The 20,184-nt window shown below is 34.0% G+C and overlaps 1 protein-coding gene across 3 annotated transcripts in view; it reads right to left on the bottom strand.

Annotated features, from left to right (window-relative positions):
* LOC134531852 (protein RCC2 homolog) overlaps positions 1-20,184 on the bottom strand; it is a 52,988-nt gene that overhangs the window by 9,941 nt on the left and 22,863 nt on the right. For all 3 annotated transcript variants that reach the window (XM_063367840.1, XM_063367841.1, XM_063367842.1), the window contains 5 exons: positions 18,011-18,099; positions 13,414-13,528; positions 8,438-8,604; positions 7,544-7,724; positions 6,727-6,905 (listed from right to left, as the gene is read on the bottom strand). In XM_063367840.1, coding sequence (XP_063223910.1) covers positions 6,727-6,905; positions 7,544-7,724; positions 8,438-8,604; positions 13,414-13,528; positions 18,011-18,099 — 731 coding nt within the window. The remainder of the gene's footprint in view (positions 1-6,726; positions 6,906-7,543; positions 7,725-8,437; positions 8,605-13,413; positions 13,529-18,010; positions 18,100-20,184) is intronic.

Here is a 20,184-nt window from a genome sequence, read left to right as displayed (position 1 = left end):
GCGAGATGGCGAGTAGGGAGAAAGAAAGTGAAGTGTGGAAACTATTTTCTATAAACTCAAGTGAACAAAATAAAGCAACATGTTTACATTTTTAAACGGTAATTTCTCGATGCAACCTTATGTGATAGTCGATAATAATGCTAGTTTTCCGCAACAAAAACTTACCCATTGTAAATTACAATTATTAGACTGTAGTTCAAGTTGTTTACAATAACAAATATAAATAGAAGTTAATTTAATTTACACTTTGCAATGATTTAATATTGTATTTTATATATTTTTATACTGTTATTATAACTGTATTCTCAATTTTACCTAAATTCACATGGGAATAAAAATTTTTGTGTGCATTATTACACTTAAAAACATTTGTTCATTATAATCGGTAACTGAATCGGTATCTGCCTATTATTGCTCTCATAATCGGTAATAAAATTGGTAAAGTCATATCGGTGCACCTTTACTCTTAACATTAAAAATAGCACAAGCCGACGAGAAAATAGAAGCGATGAGTTAATACTTTTGTAATACTTAGTAGTGATGGGTCAATTCCTGTTTTTTCCCGGTTCTCAGTTCGGTACCGGTTCTTAAAAATCGGTTCTCAGTCCTCGGTTCTGACTTAAAAAATAAAATAAACATTATTCACTAATTATCAATGAGGTGTTTCAAGAAATAAACTATTAAATGTTTTGGCTAAAAAGACTGTATCCAGACTTACATCTTCAACAATTTACTGTTTATAACACTGAAAATAATAATTTGTTTGTATTGTTCTGTCCTCCATGTTTTTATTGTATGCTTACAAAGAAATGCATTGGCATAATTCAGTCTTTAATGAGGCTATCAAAGCAAATTAAAAGGTTTAGTATACAGTAGAATCCCGCTGATGCGACCTCAAGGTTCCCGGAAAAACGGACTTGACTTCATACGTGACGTGATTAGTGTTGTGCGAGATCTCGAACCTCGAGAAAAATTTCGAGAAATATTGCATTCTCGAACAGCGAGCGAGAAAAATAATTTCTCGAAAAAAAACGAGAATTTTTTTTGGTACCGGTAACAACTCAATTTGGTATGGAAACTAAATTTGATATCGATAGTTGTATTTTTATATGTTGAACATTACACACACACTGCCATTATTTTAGTTAAAATGTTCTAAAAATACCAAACGCGTCTGCCTGTTTGGATGAAAAATGATTTGGCGGAACACAAAGCAAACATGATGCAATCATTAAGAGATATTAGACTAGCCGATAGTCAACCAACCAAAACCTTTATCAATAACCAAAACTGTGAATAAAAACTGTCATATGAAATTCCAATTTATCCTGAAAGAAAAACTGCCGTATTTAATTTTTTAATTACGTAAGCGTAATACATAATAAAATACGTTTGAACCTAACCTACAAAATTGGTTTTGTTTACATACACGTTATTACGGTAAAGTTATTAAAAGCATTACCTTTAATTTAGTCATAATATTTTGTTGGGTAATGTTTAATAGCATACTGAAATGTTGATTATTACGGCAAAATACAAAATTTACTTTTTAACGAACAAAAGGAAATGGTGGTTATGCTGCCAGACCAAGTCTGCTTCGCTGTTCCGTTTCTTATTTCATTCCAATAAAAGACTGCGCAAGTAATGTGATTATTAAATGGACTGGAATGTAAAGGAATGGATTGAACACGCAGAACAATTCACGCCCTTGTAGTACGTAAAACTACGTGAATGTGTGTGTTCAAACCAACGACCTAGAGATATATAGACCAGGGGGGGGGGACACTTCATAGGGCAAGGCAATCGCATTTTTCCAGTTGCTATACAGTTTTATCCAACATCTGAGCACGAAAATTATAATCAAAATACCACGTTCATTAAATAAATATTACATTTGTTTTAACATTTTATCAAATTTATGGCATAAATTGGTATTGTTGAAATGAAAATAATATATTTACTTAAAAGAAAATAAACAAATTTTCGTTGGCATGTTGAACCACTTGTTTATCCAACAACACCATAATTAATGGGGTCGGAGTTGAATTAAGCAATATTAGGTTTAATAAAAAACTTTCTAAGGAAATTTTGTTTCAATCATGTTGAAATAGTAATCTTGTTAAATAATATCAATGATTTCATGAACTACTTTATAAATCACTGTTGACTGTTATGAAACATGCCTGATTCGGCTACGTGTTGTGTTAACTACTGGTACAACAAGAGAAGAGATAATAATTAATTTTACTTTAAGTTTCCGCTTGACGAAACTAGGTATGTGTAAATTATTAAAACGAAACAAAATAAAAGTTTTGTGTAATTAAAATAGTGATGAGTATTTTGTTTTCATGCCCTACAGAATTTCCTCTTTTTAGGCTGTGTGTAGTCGCACGTTGAGGACAAGCACACAATACATTAATACCTAGGTACTGTTCTAAATGTCAATGAGTCTCAAATTCTGCTCAAACTTGCTACTTATATACTTTAATTAGTCTAAATGTTTTGTAGGAATTTTATTTTTTGGTCGAGAGGGAGGTGTGGGTAAAAATTTTGTATTGCGTATCCAAGTCTATCCCTTGATACTAATGGCATTATCCTGTGGTAATGATTCTTGCTGTTTTAACATTAATTAAAACAGCAAGCATCATGTGCCACCGGATAAATCATACATGATCATGCCAACAGGATCAAGGGATAAACTTGGATACGTGATACGGAACAATTACCGAGGTGAGGGTTGCGATAAAATGAAGTGTCTTTTAAATTTTTATGTTATAATTAAGGTTTTTTTTCCTTAACAATTGCTATACACCTGTCTTCAAGAAGTGAAGATACGAGAATGATTTATACTTTCACCTAATCCATAAAGAATTGATGCCATTGGTAACAGCTTCATTTCAGTTTTTGTGGGAAAATTGTACAACTTAGGCAGTTAAATTTGCCAGAAATACACATTGCCTGTGTTAATGATTAAATACTTCTGCACGTTTTTTTATGCATTAGTTTTGTTTGCGATTTGTAATGCAATTCGGTAGGTACCTACAAAAATCCTAACCTTAACTTCAATCAACGTGATTCTACTAGAACAGAAATTGTTTCTTGGACATTAAAAAATGCAGCAATTTAATATAATCCAAAAATATGTTACATGTTATGCATTTTAATAAATGTTATGATACGTAAACAAAACATTTTTAACCGAAATGAGGTTAAGGCAAACACTGTTCCAAAGGTAAGAAATTTACTTATTGTTTTAAAAATATTGCTCTTCTAAATCATTTTATGTTACGTTTACCGATATTTAGTTAAATGATTTGCTTATAAGGGAAAAAAAACAATAAAATCCATTTTTTATAAATATTAATGCATGCACGAAAAAAGTCACAAGCTCGCCAACATTCAGTTGAAGCTGCAAATTTCCCTACTATTCAAATTAGTGTTTTAAGCATATTAACTGCAAATTGTACTTTCTACGAACAATGTTGTATTTAAATTAAAATTTACTTATAATTTGAAACGTAAGTCTTACTCCAGAAGGTACTTTATCTCGGTTTTAAGCCATTGCAACTTCGTTTTAATGTTTGTCAAGTTTGCGTTTTTGTATAGCAACTAGAGCATTTCTGAATAAAAAAAACGCAGAACTGCAATAGCATTGAGTGTCCACTCTGTACTAGTACTTTATTTACTCTATGATATAGACTGCTAGTAGGGGGCCATCTTTGATTCCAATTGAATTTGACAGAATGGTGGGCAAACAGTGCTTTCTTAGCAGACGACGTACGTTGACAGCAGAAAAGTAGCAGTGTACTAAGTTAATTATGTAATATTACGGGATGAATTATGTTCATTATGTAAAATTACGTGACACAACTAAAACTCGTAATGAACGAATACGACTACAATAATAACAAACACACACAAATTATTTAAAAGTGGTCATTATTCCATTGCAGTCGATTATTTTAAATTAATAGTACTTAGTGATGAGATAAATTCCATGTACTGTATCAAATTACCTACACGAAATACATATATAATAGGTTCAATAACTGATCTACATATTGGTCACAAACGTTGTGTCGAAGAAGGGTTAGCTATTTTCTAGCGCATTTAATGTCGTATTTACACATCGCGCTACGATGAAACTGTATTTAAAATTATATTTCACTCGTTCCATCTTTAAGTATTAACCGCAAAAACTGAAAAATTACGGAAAACCTACAATTTTAGGGAATTTACTAGCAACTCGCATCTTTCTCCCATAAGAACCAATGCTTTTACAGCCATGTTTTGCCCACCATTCTGTCAAATCAGCTCTCTGTCTCTCTCGCTCGGATTGTAGTTCCCCAGTATGCCGTCGACAGCAGCAATTGGCGCTGAAAGCAGGGTGATAAGCAGTCTATATATCTCTAGGTCGTTGGTTCAAACCCGTTGAAAAGGCAGAATAAATAGTATGTTCATCCCATTTCCTTTTCCACCTTTGTTTCACTCAGTCGTAAGACGTCACGAGTAATGAATCCCGCCAAAGCCTCCCTAGTATCAATTTCTTTGTTTTCATTACAGTACCAGAGTTTCCCGTTTACGCGAGCTACTCTGCGGGTATGAATAAATAATGTGACGCCTGTAAAATGTTATTAGGAATATGAGAATAATTTTCTAATACTGCTTTATCTCTAACTGCGGCGTAACCAAGTGGAAAAAAAAGTGTTGCGGGAATATAACAGTTTAACAGAAGTAAACTTCGTTGTCAAATTAAACTTTGATTTTACGGTAAAATGGAAGATGTGGACATATAAGTATGGCAGTATTACACAAAAAGTGGCGATACGTCAACGGGAACCACAATTAACATGTTAGCTACTAGACTTTTACCTAAGTGAGTGAATGTTTATTTATAATCTAGTGTAGGCTTACATAACGTGTTTGGGTCATGTCAGTTGTGCACAGGCAACTAAATTGACATTCTATATGATAAAAAACAGTTTTATGTACAGAACAATATATTTTGAAAGTGATATATAGAGTAAATCTTGATTTTTTAAAAATTTCTCATTCTCGTCTCATTTCTCGCGAGAAAAATATTTTCTTTCTCGAAAATTTCTCGAGGCCTAAATCTCATTCTCGCACAACCCTAGACGTGATGCTTACCTCTCCCATCCCCTGCTAATTCTACAAGGCTCATCCCTCCCAGAGCCACAAACCATGTAAAAACACCCTCCCCCCCTTTTCCATCGAACATTTCAACACATTCCCTCCCTTATTTCAACCTTCTGCGTGAGAAACTGTCAGCATCCTCCTCCCCTCCCACACCACGTGTGGCAAAAGCCAGGTTGTATAGTCCATTCTCGGTAAAATAAATATTTTTATGGGCTTATACGACTGTCCTTCGCCGTTAGTAAATGCTTTATAAGTTTAAGTTATTATGATATAATTTGTTTATTAGTCACACAGCAGTTTCTGCTGAAAAATCACTAATACCTCGAATTTTATTGAATAGAAAAATTTAGCAGGGCCGTAAATATATTTATTTTACTGCATAGTTACTTTTCCATCTGCATTCGAACGTGTTTTTTTTTCTCTTTTTTTTTTTACGCTGTGAAGGGTCGTGGAAAAGATAATTGCTTGAGCTGTCAAAATAAACATCGCTGACGGTAAGGGCGGGAGCACATCCTGTCGGTCTTCACTGTGATTATCTACTCCAAAAACATGTCACAGCATTTCAGGATAGCATTGTTCTTATATCTTTCGTTTATAGCCGAATGTTTTCTACCTGATCCACACAAGTTCCTTCGCCACATTTTGAACGAAAATAACAACCAGCCGGCTAGCATAGCCGAACTCGCGTGACGTGAATTCACTTAGCGTGAGTATTTATCGGAACCCATAACGAAAACCGCTGTAGATAAAAAAAATTATAACAGGCCTTTTTTATTCATAATTAAATTTACTGCTACTATTATTCTGTGCATTTTTTCAATACAAAGCACTGTTTTCGAGTTATAGTCTACAATTAAGACATTTTAAGAAGTCAGGAATATAACTTGAATGCAATTTTCTATATTCGGTTTTTACGAGTACTTTATGTTACAACAATTTATCACGCTATTATCAGCTCTCGTTGTAGCGGAGATTTACAGTACCCGTTAACTCTTTCGTGCACGGCGCGCCGGCCGTTCGCGTCTTTAAATTACCGGTGCGACCTATATGGGGGGAATCTTAAATACCAAATTCAAGACCTCAAATTATGGGTGCGACCTATATGCGATGGCAACCTATATGCGAGTAAATACGGCATTTATTAACACTGATACATAGCAATTCACTGGACAAGGTCTCCACAGAAATCTAGAAAAATTTCCCTGACTTTTCCAGTACCAAAATTGCAAATATCCCTGACAAATGTTTTTTTTTTTAATAATTAACATTTTTCAATATTTTGAATGAAATGAACACTCCAGCCTCCATCACCATCCCCATGGCTGGCATAGTTCAAACTGAACCTTGCAAACATAATATTTCTTTGTGCATGACTATGCACTAAAACACCATTTGGAAAAAAAAAAAAAAAATTTTAAAGTCTGCATGATGGCACACCAAAGCATGACACTTCCCCCCTCAAATTACTATCACCAAAGAATCTCCCTGACTTTCCCATGTTTCGAATTAAATTCCCCCGACTTTCACAGAACGTCCCGCTGGAACACACGCGGCAAGAGAGCGTCTCACCAGTTCCCCGTAGGTGGGGCTGGGCCCCCAGGCGATCACGCTGTCGTCCGCCGCGATCACGATGCTCGTGACCCCACAGCCGACACTGCGCACGTTCCAGCCGGCCAGGTCCTGCACCGGCTTGGGGTACATGTTGGCCTCCCCGGTGCGCTTCGTCTGCCCGAACAGGTACACCGCCCCTGCCGCAACAGGCCAACTCTCACCCATGCCGTTCAACAGGGTGTCCACAAGTACAGGACTGTAACAGAAGTTCTCTTAGAATTTTTTTTTGTATAATAAACCAAATTTATCTACTATTTGAATGCATATTTTTTATTTTTGTTTTAAAAAGCTAAAACCTCGTCAGAAATAATTTTACACATGCTTTTAAATGGACAGTCCCCCCGACTTTTTTTATTTAATGTGAAACTTCAAACTGAAGTGAGAGGTCAAATAAACAAAATGCACTTCAGCGAAAGGCTACTGGGAATTGAAATTCGTGATTCCAGCATCGTTTCCAGTTACTTTTTCAAGGTGAGTAGTTCATTTTCGTCACTTTTTCCTTGAATGTGACTTACTTTTTCCGGAAGACATTCTGTTCAAAGTGGAGAGATTACTTTCATTTCTGATATTTTAACATTTTATTGTAAATAACCCCAGTTTAAATATTAAAAATCAATGTTCACTATTACACAGAGAAAACTTGAAACAAGTGTTCTGATTATACTGGTGCAGATGGTAAATAAAATAAGCCAATTTTGTCATTTATTGATTTCATCATAAAATATTATCTACTAAAAAAACCAGCACAAAGAGAATGTAACATAAAAATATTTACCAAAATCATTGATAGCAAGGCTGAAAGACGCCCCGCAGTGAACAGACTTGACACCTTTCCCTTGCATGTCGAAGAACTTTATGAGCCGCGGGACCATCTCATCCTTCTGCTCTGCATGGCCCAGCCGGCCATAGCCACCGAAACCCCACGAGAACACTCTGCGCTTGGAGTCCACCGCAACCTACAGCACAGTCGCAAGTAGACTCCTCAGCGACCAACATCACCCTCAGAGAGTATACAGGATTGCTATTGTCATTCATCAAACAGTACATATTAAATCACTAAATATAGATTTTAAACGAGAACAAATTACACACATTCTTAAAGCCAATGGTTCATGTACAAGTTCAAAATTTACATCTAATTAAAAACAGTAATAAATAATTTTAAAAGCTCACAAAAATTAACCTCTTCAAATATATAATATCAGCAGACATTTCTGTACCTCAGAGTCAAAACAGCCTGATTCTCAATTTGGCAATTTATGTTTTATTGTAGGTTATGTCTTCAAAGTTGGTTTTCTATCGAATCATAACATTGTAATTCACTAGAATAAATTTTTATAAAGCATTTGGTTAGAGCTATACTAGCACAAATCAAAGGCTTTAGTTGAGCCAGACAATCATGTCCATTTACCATGTTATGGTTCTGTGGCTCTTGGAAAGTGCATCTGGAACTAAATAATAGTTTCTTCTTGCTTGAAAAATGTATGTATGGAGGTTGCTAGAAAATAACAGTATAATTTAAAAATACGATTTTTTCTTCTTCTGTTGAGTTTCCCAACTGTGCCATAGGCTCGTTTGGTTCTGAGGTACACACATACAGTAATTCAAATAACTAAAACTAAGAGTAAAACTGTAGCACATCCATGATGCAAAACAGAAAGCATCTTACCACGTGATTGGCCCCACACGAGAATTCTATTATCTCAACCACTTCGATGGGCGTCTTATGACCATCCTTGGTCTTCTCGACAAACATGACCACTTTCTTGGGTGTAGTCTCACAATGGAAACCAAGCTTCGTGCTTGTCACAAAGTACTTGCCATCAGTGTTGTGGCCTGCAAGGGAGACACACGACAATACTTATACGACTTGAATATCACAAAGGCATGATGCCATGTGGACAAATGCATTTCACAACACTTCTCAACCTGCAAACACTGGATAAATACAGTATTCACCAGAATAGAGACCAAGGTTTTAATTAATAAAATTCTCTCATAAAAACTGACCGCCATGGGATTGCACACCAATAAACTGGAGTAGACTTAAACATAAAAATAGCAAAATCTTGTAAACATACTTATGTTGGGTCAATTCCAAAAATATGCAGATTCTGATTCTAGCTTTGATTCTCTTATTTGGGAGTTGATTCATTGATTTTGATTCTGATTCCATTGATTCTATACTCTTCACAATTTACCTCTTGTCATACTATTCCTGATTTGTATACTCAGATACAAAAACTTGTTTCTTATTTACAAATGTACGGTAATCAAAAATAAATAATGATATTAATTGTTTACTAAACAACTATTGCTAATAATACTGTAAACACTTTATAAAGAAAGGGCACTATGATTTCACAAACAGAAATTTTCAGTGTTTTTATTCTGTAATAAAACTGTAATGAAACATTTGTATATACCTTTTAAAACATCAACAGAATCATGGAATTGTATGGCAATGAAACTTTTAATAAAATAATGCTTCGATAACACTTGAGTCCACAGAATTTGGTCAAATTATGAAAAATAAAGAGTTGCCCTGGTACTTAACAATTAAACTAATAAATAAAAAATACCCTGATCAATCTGTGAAAACATTGATAAATTAAAATAAAAATTTTCAAATCCTGATTAGTAGGCTTTTGTGGGGTTTCAGCTGATTAGTTCAATATAAGCCAATTAACAAGGTATCAGTTGATCAGTGGGGTATCAGTCAATCAACAAGGTATCGGACGATCAATGGGGTAACAGCATATTAGCAGGGTAACGGTTGATTAGTGGAGTATAGGCAGATTAGTGGGACATAGGCAGATTATTAGGGGTGTGCAAATACTTGAAATTGCAAATATTTGTGCGAATCAAATATTTGATTCAATTCACATTCAAAACCAATTTAGGTATTTGAAAATTTCAAATATTCGAAAGTTTTCGAATGTATTAAAATATTACTTTTGTTTGACAAAACGTGTGATACAATAATACTTAGGGATGGTGATTTTTCGTTTTCGCGAAATAGATGCGAAAATATGCTAAATTATATTTTTTCCGCTATAAAATGCGAAATCTAGACTATTCCGAGATAAATGCGAAATCAAGGTAAAAAACGTAGATTTGTCTTCACTCTACACAATTTATTTACAGATTGTATTTCGTTTCAGTTCAGTATCAAAAGAAAGCATCATTTATGGCGTATTCAGCACAAGTATCTTATTGTCACGTCATTCACAACACTATTGTTCGTAAATATTGAATGAAAAATGGCCATCCGTGCCTCGCGATGGTAAACAAAGCAAAGAACAACTAGCTGGAAGAGTGTCCGTCATCTTGCAGAGTACAAGTTTTTAGGCCGCCATATTGCGACATCTCTGCTTCGTCGCGCCCATTTTCTGTCTGTGTTTCACGTGAAAGCCGTGTTCTTGTGTAGTCTGTGGAAGGTGGTGTGTTTACAAATGTGTGCATACTCGTGAACGTGTTGTATACTGTTATTTATCGTGGTAAAAATGGGACGAAACGTAATTTCCATTCGCGATCACATAAATGAATACAAAAATGAACAGTTCTACAAAAGTGATACAAATATTTTAATGTGCAATTTATGTAATCGCCGTCTGGAGTGGAAAAAAAAGAAAGAAAAGATGTACTTGAAAAGCACATTAAATCTGAGGGACGTCAGGCTGCAAAAAAAAAAGATTCACCGAGAAATCGGATGAAGGAAAAAAATCGGTAAAACGGCAAGCAATGGTTTCTGGCATGATCAAAAACCAAAAAAAAAAAGTTTCAATAACATTATTTGTGCACTCTACATCAACTATGGCCATGAACACGGCTAAAAAATATTTATTATAATTTTAAGTATTCAATTTATTGCACTCATAAGTGCTAAAAAGTTGTTTGGAAACCTGCCAAGATAGGCTATCTTTGTAGTTGTGTTAGATCTTTATTTCTGTGGTTGTTAATAATTAATATGTGTATTATTTAATTCTTTTTAAAAAATATACTTTTCTTCAGTAATGTAAAATGAAAGAATTGACTAAATCTTGTTTTTAAAAATGCTACAAAATGCTAAATTTCAAATTAAAAATGCTAAATGTTATTATTGTTAATGCTATAAATCACCATCTCTAATAATACTGTATGTCGAACCTTGAGAAATCATTTTCCCCGAGAGACTTAATGGAAGAAAAAAAACTGTAAGCGGACCTTTACTTACATCAAATTTTAGGTTAGGTAAATGGGCATACTGAGAACTAGTGGTGCACCGATATGACTTTACCGATTACCGATTCGATTACTGATTATGAGAGCAATAATCGGCAGATACCGATTCAGTTACCGATTATAATGAAAAAATTTTTTTAGGTGTAAAATGCACACAAAATTTTTTATTCCCATGTGAATTTAATAACAAGATTAGGTAAAATTGAGAATACAGTTATAATAACAGTATAAAAATATATAAAATACACTATTAAGTCATTGCAAAGTGTAAATTAAATTCTATTTATATTTGATATTGTAAACAACTTGAACTACAGTCTAATAATTGTAATTTACAACGGGTAAGTTTTTGCTGCGGAAAACTAGCATTATTATCGACTATCACATAAGGTTGCATCAAGAAATTACCGTTTAACAATGTAAACATGCTGCTTTATTTTGTTCACTTGAGTAGATAGAAAAATGTTTCCACACTTCACTTTTTTTCTCCCTACTCGCCATCTCACTATAATTATATAAAAATGACTAAAAACCAACTCTAGCACATGTGATTTTATTTATGTTAACTGAATATATAAAATTATAAGTACTTTTTCATTTTTCACGTCACATACAAATAACAAACGGATAATGTTACCAAAGACGCCCATAACGAGTTTGTAAAACACAGTGATAAAAACTAGAAGGTATCGGGACCACGATTTTGAACCGCTACTACGACTCGAAAAGATTGATTGTCATAGAATCCACTGCAACTGTTTGTGGTATTTTGATTGCGTGCCATCTATTTTACTTCTCTGGCTATACGTAATGTACAAGGCCACTAAACAAAAGACGAAACGTAAATAAACGTGTAGGAAAAATGCATTTTTTATTGTTTGAGGCAATGAGATTTATTAAACGTAACGAAATATCTGTAATTATGATATGACGCAGTTAGATGAATTTTGTAATATATACAAATATTACCGTATTTCGTCCTAAAATGTGTAACAAAATATTACACGGTAAAAACCAACTTAATTACGCCGGGACGTAAATAATCGGCAAAGTAATCGTTAAGATAATCGCCGATTACGATTAATCGGTAAGTACCCATAATCGCCGATTACGATTCATCGGTATCCGCATCGGTGCACCACTACTGAGAACAGTTAAAGCCAATGTAGCGTGAAAATTATCATACATGCTTACGATTTTACTGCAAACCTTACGTATTGTGTAGCATAATTAATTTATTATATCCAGTTGTCCTTAGAACAATTTTTGGGCGAGCCATGTGCCATATAAAACTGTAAAACTATTTAAAACAATGCCAGCACATCAGCTTTCAATAATAACCTTTAAAAACTAATGCACACATACTCTTTGGTCACCAATCTATTAATTTTACTAATAAAAATGTAGAGAATTTTTTTTAACAATAGAAAAGTAAACACAGCTGCCATCATGGCTACAGCAAAAAAGAAAACGTGTCCGTTTGTGGTTATGGGCAGCAGAACGGCCCATGGCCAGAGAATTGTGTTGCTAAAATTGCTCCAGTGCAATCACTTTTTAAACAACTGAAAATGTTATGTAAATAATTAGATAAAATTAAAAAGACACGTTAAACAAAATTCATTAAAAATTATTTTGCCTTGACACGTATGATTCCAAATAGAGAACGGAATATTGACCATGCTTACGAGCAGTTGTAATAAACAACTCTTTGATATATCGATTGGTAATCGCTTGACTATTTATTGCGGAAAATAAAACTGATACATCGAAGATCTGTTTACTTTCATAAACTTTTTTTGCTGTTTATAATTTTCAGAAGAAGTGAAGTTCAGAACGTTGTTTTTCTGCTTCTGGGAACATTGTCACTTCCAAGAGGCAATGCCTGGATCCAGAACATGTAAAGGAATTGGTCTTTTTGCACTGCAATTTACGTAATGTTGATGGCAAGGTGTAGGCTTGGCTTTTGATGAAGACATTTCTGTATCACTGATTGTGTTTGATTACTAAAACATTAGAAGAGACATAAAAATTTACATGTTACTTGAGTAATAAAAATGTATATAAAGCTAAAGAACATTACTCTTTTAAACAACAATTTATAATACGCCAAATTTTGACTGTAATTATTCAGATTTATACTTAGAACTTAATAAGAAAATATTCGCAAATTATTCGCTATTCGCAAATAATTTCAATTATTTGATTCACATTTAATTTGCATTGAAAAAGTCACATTCGCACAGCCCTACAGATTATTGTAGTATGTATTAAAATTACTCCAGCATTTTTCTGCAGTTTCAAAAGGAAAATATGTCCAAAATGTTAAAAGGTTTTTAAAAAGGTTACGAACACATCAACAGGATGGTGGGATAAAAAAAAAAGCAACACGCCATCAAAGTACATAGGAGACCAGTACCTTACCCAATTGGCCGTATTCTGGACAGCCAAACGAGTGCAGGCTGCCTTTGCAGTCTAGAATCACGCTGAACTCCCCACCACAACTCACTTTTACGATGGGCGGGCCTTCATAACTTATCTGCGACACACACAAACACACATGGCATCATCCATGCAAAGATGCTACTTAGCATGTTTTACTCAATTAAAAGGATTAAGTAATTAAGGAACTGGACTCTAAATATTATAACTACAAGAGAGAAGAAATTAGTTTGGGATCAATTTCAAAAATATACAGATTCCAATTTAAATTTTCATCTTCATATTTGACATTAAATTCTTAATTTCAATTCTGATTCCATCATATTCCATACTTTTTAAGCAAATACATATCAAAATCCTACTGGTTTATGTACTTGGATATAAAAACCTTTTATATTACTTAGGGATGGGACGAATCCTGATTTCCTCGAATCCGAATCCTAACTCAAATCCTCGACTGGAATTGCCGAATTTCGAACCCAAACCCGAATCTTTTAACAGATGATGTCCACATATCTAATGTTAAGTGAGATGTATTCTGCTTGCACTAAAAGTCCCTTGACTTTATCACATGTAGTTTGGTACATTTCTGGTATAGCCTAAGTGTATATAAAGACAAAATTTTTTTTTTGAGAAATTTCAGTTTTCGTACAGATTAGCGGTTAGGATTTTTTCTATAAATAAGCTAGAGGTCTGCGAGCCTAAGAATTTTACTTTGAGCCGAGCTCGAGCTTTTGTGGTACAGTTACACTTTTGGGAAATTATTTTTATCTTAAACTTAGTATAATGTTTGAATAAAGTATTAAAATGAAGTGGGCTTATTAATTTTAGGTAACTATTTACAGTGTGTGTTTACATTTTGGACTGCTAGAAAAAAATAACATTTTTTTCCATTGAATCTTACCTGTTTCCATTGGTTCATTAGTAACTGATATCATCCAACTAACATAACCCAGTATATGTTTGTGTAAATGTAACATATCTTTGGGAAAATTTCATCCTTGCCAATTTTTCTGGAGTCCTTACTGAGCTTCAACAAACTTAGCAACAAAAATCATGTTGTTTGAAAAGTACTTTCACATTGTTTCAGCATTTCCACTTTTCAGCACAATAATTCTGAGAGAGATTTTCACAGAGTCTTATTAAATTCTGTTCTTTAATCTATCATACAGAACAATAATTTGTTCTGCACGTTCAGGAGTTAAATTAGCTCTACGATTGGAGATAGTGTTTCCAGCAGAAGAGAAGCGTCTCTCGCTGGCAACCTGCTTGGCTGGAATGCTTTAGTCAAATTGCTTAACCTCAAAATTAGTGTCATAAATATCTGTAACTGGTCATTAAAGTTTAATCAATTGAAAGTAATAAAAATAAAAGCATTTTACTTCATTCAAATTACACTTGCAAAAAAAACATACACACATAAACCTACATGAAAATTAAAGTTTTTTTCAATATCCTGAAGTCTGAAATATGTTTACACATGTCATTAAATGTAGAGCTGTATTGAAGAAGCCGATTTTGCCAATATTTAGTTGAATTGGCATTTCTGCAGACTTCCGATGCAATATGCTTGTTAATTTTTGGCCGATATTACTGAAAAACGAAAGAGACTGCCATAACCTAAAAATCCACGAGTACCATTTTCACTTTTCGTAGTAGTACTGCATTCTTTCACATCACATTATTTCTTAGCAACATGTGCCAACCGTACATATCAAAGTTTAACATCCTTTTTTTTTTTTTTTTTTTAACAATGTTCTTTAATTTAATATGTCATAAATAAATAATACATTACTATCACGGTAAATATACATCTCGGTTGTTACGGTAACTATAGTGCAAATATGGTAGCTATCATGCTTCTGAAGTAATTATGGTATTCTACAAAGAATCTTTAGTTCTTATTATGGTAATTATCTTAAAATAACTATTGGGTTTGTACTGTAGTTATGGTTAGGGCCCCACTTTCATGGTAAATAAAATTAACAGATTTCGTCATAAAAATATCTTGATTTCGTCATAAAAATAGTCTCATTTCGTCATAAAAAACTGCTCTCTAAAATCATGGAGAAAAATGTAAAAATACAAAACCAATACATAAAAATAGAAACCATACTACAATCATAATCCTTAAATTATACGAATGATTTTGAGTTCCATAAAAGTAATTTTAACATTATCAGAGTTTAAAAATCATTAAAAGAATAGGCCTACATGAATAAAAGACATGTTTCCAGAATTGACAATTCAGTCTCCTAAAGTATTTGGAATTTCTTATCTCCGCCGGGTTTAATGAAAAGAGGAAGTTAAAGAGCATAGAATAAAAGTATTTTCGAAATTTTTAATTTTTTTTTTTTTAATAAATATCGCCCAACTATGAAAATTAAAAAATTTGATATCTCCTTATAAAATTAAGTATTTGAAATTTCTTATCCCCGCCGGGTTTAATGAAAAGAGGAAGTTAAAGAGCATATAATAAAAGTATTTTCGGATTTTTAACATTTTTTTCGCAAATACCGCTTAACTACATATTTACCGCCTTCACTTTAAAATTCGAGTGCACGATCGAAAACAGTCACTACTTTAGGCTTTTTGAGCATACAAGGCTTACATTTACAAAAAATATCTTTCATACGAAAGCGTCACGATCTATGTAAACAATAACATAGACTTGCCTTTGTTCTTATTCTCCTCGTGACATGGCCGTAGTAGTAATCTGTGCAGCCAGAGATTAACTCACACGTTTTACAAAACATTTTTCGCAGGCGGTAATTTCATTTTAAGGTATCGATTCTCATATTAAATAAACCGTAAATGGGACCGAGTCGTATGGAAATGTTAAACTGATGAAATACAGGAAGAAAACTATGATTTTAAGCGTAAACGTGATAGCGAAGTATACAACTCGATTCTTGAATCGATACTTTCGAACTCAAAAAACGTCTCGCAAAAGTCGTATTTATACAGTTGGTACCGAAGCCATTATGTTTGTTTTGATACATGAACGAAGATGAAAAGTGGTTAATAAAGTAGTCTTTAGGTGGGAAATTTGTGTTTAGGAATCTGTACTGATTATTAAATGTTGTCTATGTTGTTATTAATTTAATTGACCTTTCCAGTCAAAAAATCGTGTACAAGTAAGCAGTTTTCGGGTCAATTTCGCGAAAAGGGTTTTTTGTGTGTAATTTCGTGTTTTAATTAAAATTGCTAACATTTCGCGTTATTTCGCTTTATTTCGCGGTTCGCGAAAATTTCAGTGCCCTAGTTATGGTACATCATCCATATTTCTTCGTATGCTGTTGTTCATTTGTCTTTTCTTCATATTTACGTGCGCCATTATTTGAGACAGGAAGTTTCAGAAAAAATTTTAACGGACTTTATATCACACATTTAATGGCGTAAATAATGAGACCTCGGGTAATTTAAACGCTTTATACGGAAAAACCTACCATGCGGAACCTCGTAAGCGAGTTTTACTGTTTTTTTTTTCCCGTAAATAGTAAAAAACCGAATCCTTTGACGAATCCTATATCAGACCCACTGAATCTTCGAATCCCTAGGATTCGGCGGATTCGGCGGATATTGGATTCGGTCGCCCCATCCCTAATATTACTATATAAATTTAACTACAAGTGATATTTATTCATTTATTACTACTCCCCCCCCCCCCCAATAATCAAAATTTATATGTGTACCCTATGAATTGAAATGTTGAAATGTAACAATTTTTGGTACCTCTAAAGTCAAAGTTTTATTTTGTACAAATCATGTGCCAGACATGTATTTTTCGGGAAAAGAAACATTTTCAAAATTAATTTTAAAATCTCTTATTTAAATTCTCCCATTAACAGTTTCGGATATTTCAATAACCATTAACAGAATTTTACACTCAACTAATTGCAAAAGACGAGATAATTAGTAAGTGCTTTACTGTATGTGCTACGAACCATCATCGGCATAACTGGGCACAATTGTGACTTGTTACATAGTGCAAATATTAAGGATGAATGGTTAAGTTAGGTATTCAAAATTGGTAATTTTGAATTATTTTACAATATTTTTAACAAAGCTAACACACCTAACCGAAAGTCCACACTATTTTTAAAGGCAAATTTAAAATTGAGCTAACCTAAACAACTTCCCACTCTATTTTTAAATATTTTCAACAAATGTAATGTAACCAAACTCAACCGACAATTTTCATTAACCTCTCGTAACCTCTCTTTAAAATGGTAAACTACTTTAAGAATCAAAGTGCCCTTTTAGAGAATGTTTGGGAAAAATATTAGGAAATAAAAAAAAAATTAAAAAACCATTTAAGATGTGCAAGCCAACATAACTGGTTAAAATAACACCACTTTAAGCTTTTTAAAAAAAAAAAAACACACACACACACTACTTTAATGTAAAAATAACATACTTTTAACTAAAAATAACACAACTTTATGTCATAAATTAAAAACACAAATGCATGTCTCTACACATTACTGCATATGCAAAGATAAAAAACATAGATGCATTGTGCAACATATCCATAAAACACACCATACACACTAAAACAGTCACACCACCCACGTACCCGGGTAGGAGTCAGTATTTGCTGCTGCTGGTTTCCCACGCCGCACTGACCTTGCTTGTTGTCCCCGAAGGCAAACACCGTGCCGCGATCTGCGCAGAAGCAAAAGCAACACAGGGTGTCAAAAAATATCTGGCCGAACAATTTCAGTACTTTTTCAGGGAATTTCAACAAAAAATTTCTTACAGTTTTTCTTTCTAGCACAAGATAATTTTTTTATATACAAGGTGTGATCCAGAAATTTCGTGAATAATTTTATTACAAACAAAGTAATAAACTTCCATCAAATTAGAACTAATATCCTTCAAAGTACTATACATGGCTAGCGATGCACTTATCTCAACGTTCATGATTGGAAGCATTTTCAGAAGGGCCTTCGGCTGCCCCGTCATGGCCCTCTCAATGTCGGGAAAGGTGTCAAAATGTTTTATTTTTAGAACTTTTTATTTTTGGGAATAGCCAGAAATGACACAGTGCTAATAAGGCGGATGTGAACGGACAGGAACATTTTTGTACTGCAAAAAAACTTACGGGTCAGAAGCGAAGTGTGGCTCGACGCATTGTCATGATGGAGGACGAAGCCATAAGCCCAGTTTTCTGTTCTTTCTTTCTTCTTTAATCATTTCGCCAACGTTGCAGTACGCACGTGTAATAATCAGAGTTTACAGTTGTTCCCCTCGGAACGAACTATGATCACATTATGCCCTAACTATAAAAAAAAAACCAATGAGCATGATCCTGAAGTTTGACTTTGACTGAAGTGCCTTCTTAGGGTGAGGAGAGCTGCTTATTTTCCACTGGGAACTCTGAATTTTCGACTCCATTTATAATTTTGGCCATGAAGACATCAAGACAATCCAATTCCGTGAAAACTTACACACGATTTTCTTTCTGTTTACCAGTAAAAATTAAAAAGTCTGGGAACAAATTTTTCACTCACTCATCTCACCTGCAAATTATCAGTTAAAAAGCTTTGCTCAAATCGCACAAGATTTTCAGTTCTTCGGCAAGCTCTTGATAGTTAATCGCCTGTCTGAACACACCATTCATGCCACTTTTTGCACATTTTTTCTGTTTTTTGAGGTTGATGGTTGTCCTGACCATTGCTCATCTTCAACGATTCATTTACGCTTTTAAATAGTTCATACCACTTATAAAGAGCCACTACATTATCACCAAACACTGATTTTAACATTTCATGAGCTTCTTTGGCACTTTTTTGCAACTTAAATCAAAGCAATGTTCGAAATCTGTGATGTGTGATAGACACGGCTCTGGAAGCTGACTGAAAAGTCACAGCTTTTTCAAACCTCACACTGACTATCTCAACGGATCAGGATATTGAGCTAGTTACTTCATTTTGATGTAGTATCAGCAGTTGCCGCTATAAAAATTAATTCATATTTTTTGATCACCCTAATAATAAACAAAACGAAGCATAATACGAAACAGATCTAAAATTCTAGAAATGTTTGACTGTTTCTTAGAAATCTAAAACCTTTTCAGAGATAATTTCTGCACAATATAGGTAAGTGGACAGTCTCCCACTATTCATATTTCATGTGTGAATATAAACTGAAGTGAAGAGTGAAACAACTAAACGAAAGTTAGCAAAAGGCAGATTGAAATTAAAGTTTCATGACTTCCAGCACTGTTACTGTTTAGTTCGTGACTTTTTCATTAATTTAGTGATCAGTTCTCCAGTTTAATTACTTTTTTTACTTTTGTGACTTTCTTTACCTGTAGACATCCTGATACAGTCCTAGCCATACTTACAACTACTGTTTGTGCTGACGTCAGCCGGGGCTACGCCCCATGAGCCTAGTCAGTCTCCGTTTCCTCAACATTCCTCTCCCCTTCCCCGGCATTTGTACCGCCATGTACGTAGTCGTGTGTTTGAATTGCGCGCCACGAACTACCACAAGAGGGCGCTTAGAAGCAGTGCGGCGATCCCTAAAATTGCTATGTTAATATTAATTGTAAGCCTTTTTGTTGTTTTCATCCATCTTCGCCCCAGTGCTGTGTAGTTTACTTGTGTTTCTTTAATTTAAATAAGTTACCTTAAATAACTATAGACGTTGCCCGGGCGGACCCGAACAGGCACGGACTTGGACGAGGATAGGAATGCTTTTATATGAATTATCATTAAATAAGTAAATAGTAACAAACTTTCCATT

This window comes from Bacillus rossius, chromosome 5, assembly GCF_032445375.1.
Source record: "Bacillus rossius redtenbacheri isolate Brsri chromosome 5, Brsri_v3, whole genome shotgun sequence".
NCBI classification, from domain to species: domain Eukaryota; kingdom Metazoa; phylum Arthropoda; class Insecta; order Phasmatodea; family Bacillidae; genus Bacillus; species Bacillus rossius.
The sequence above is the reverse complement of the archived record's forward strand: the minus strand, read 5'-3'. Positions and strand labels throughout refer to the sequence as shown.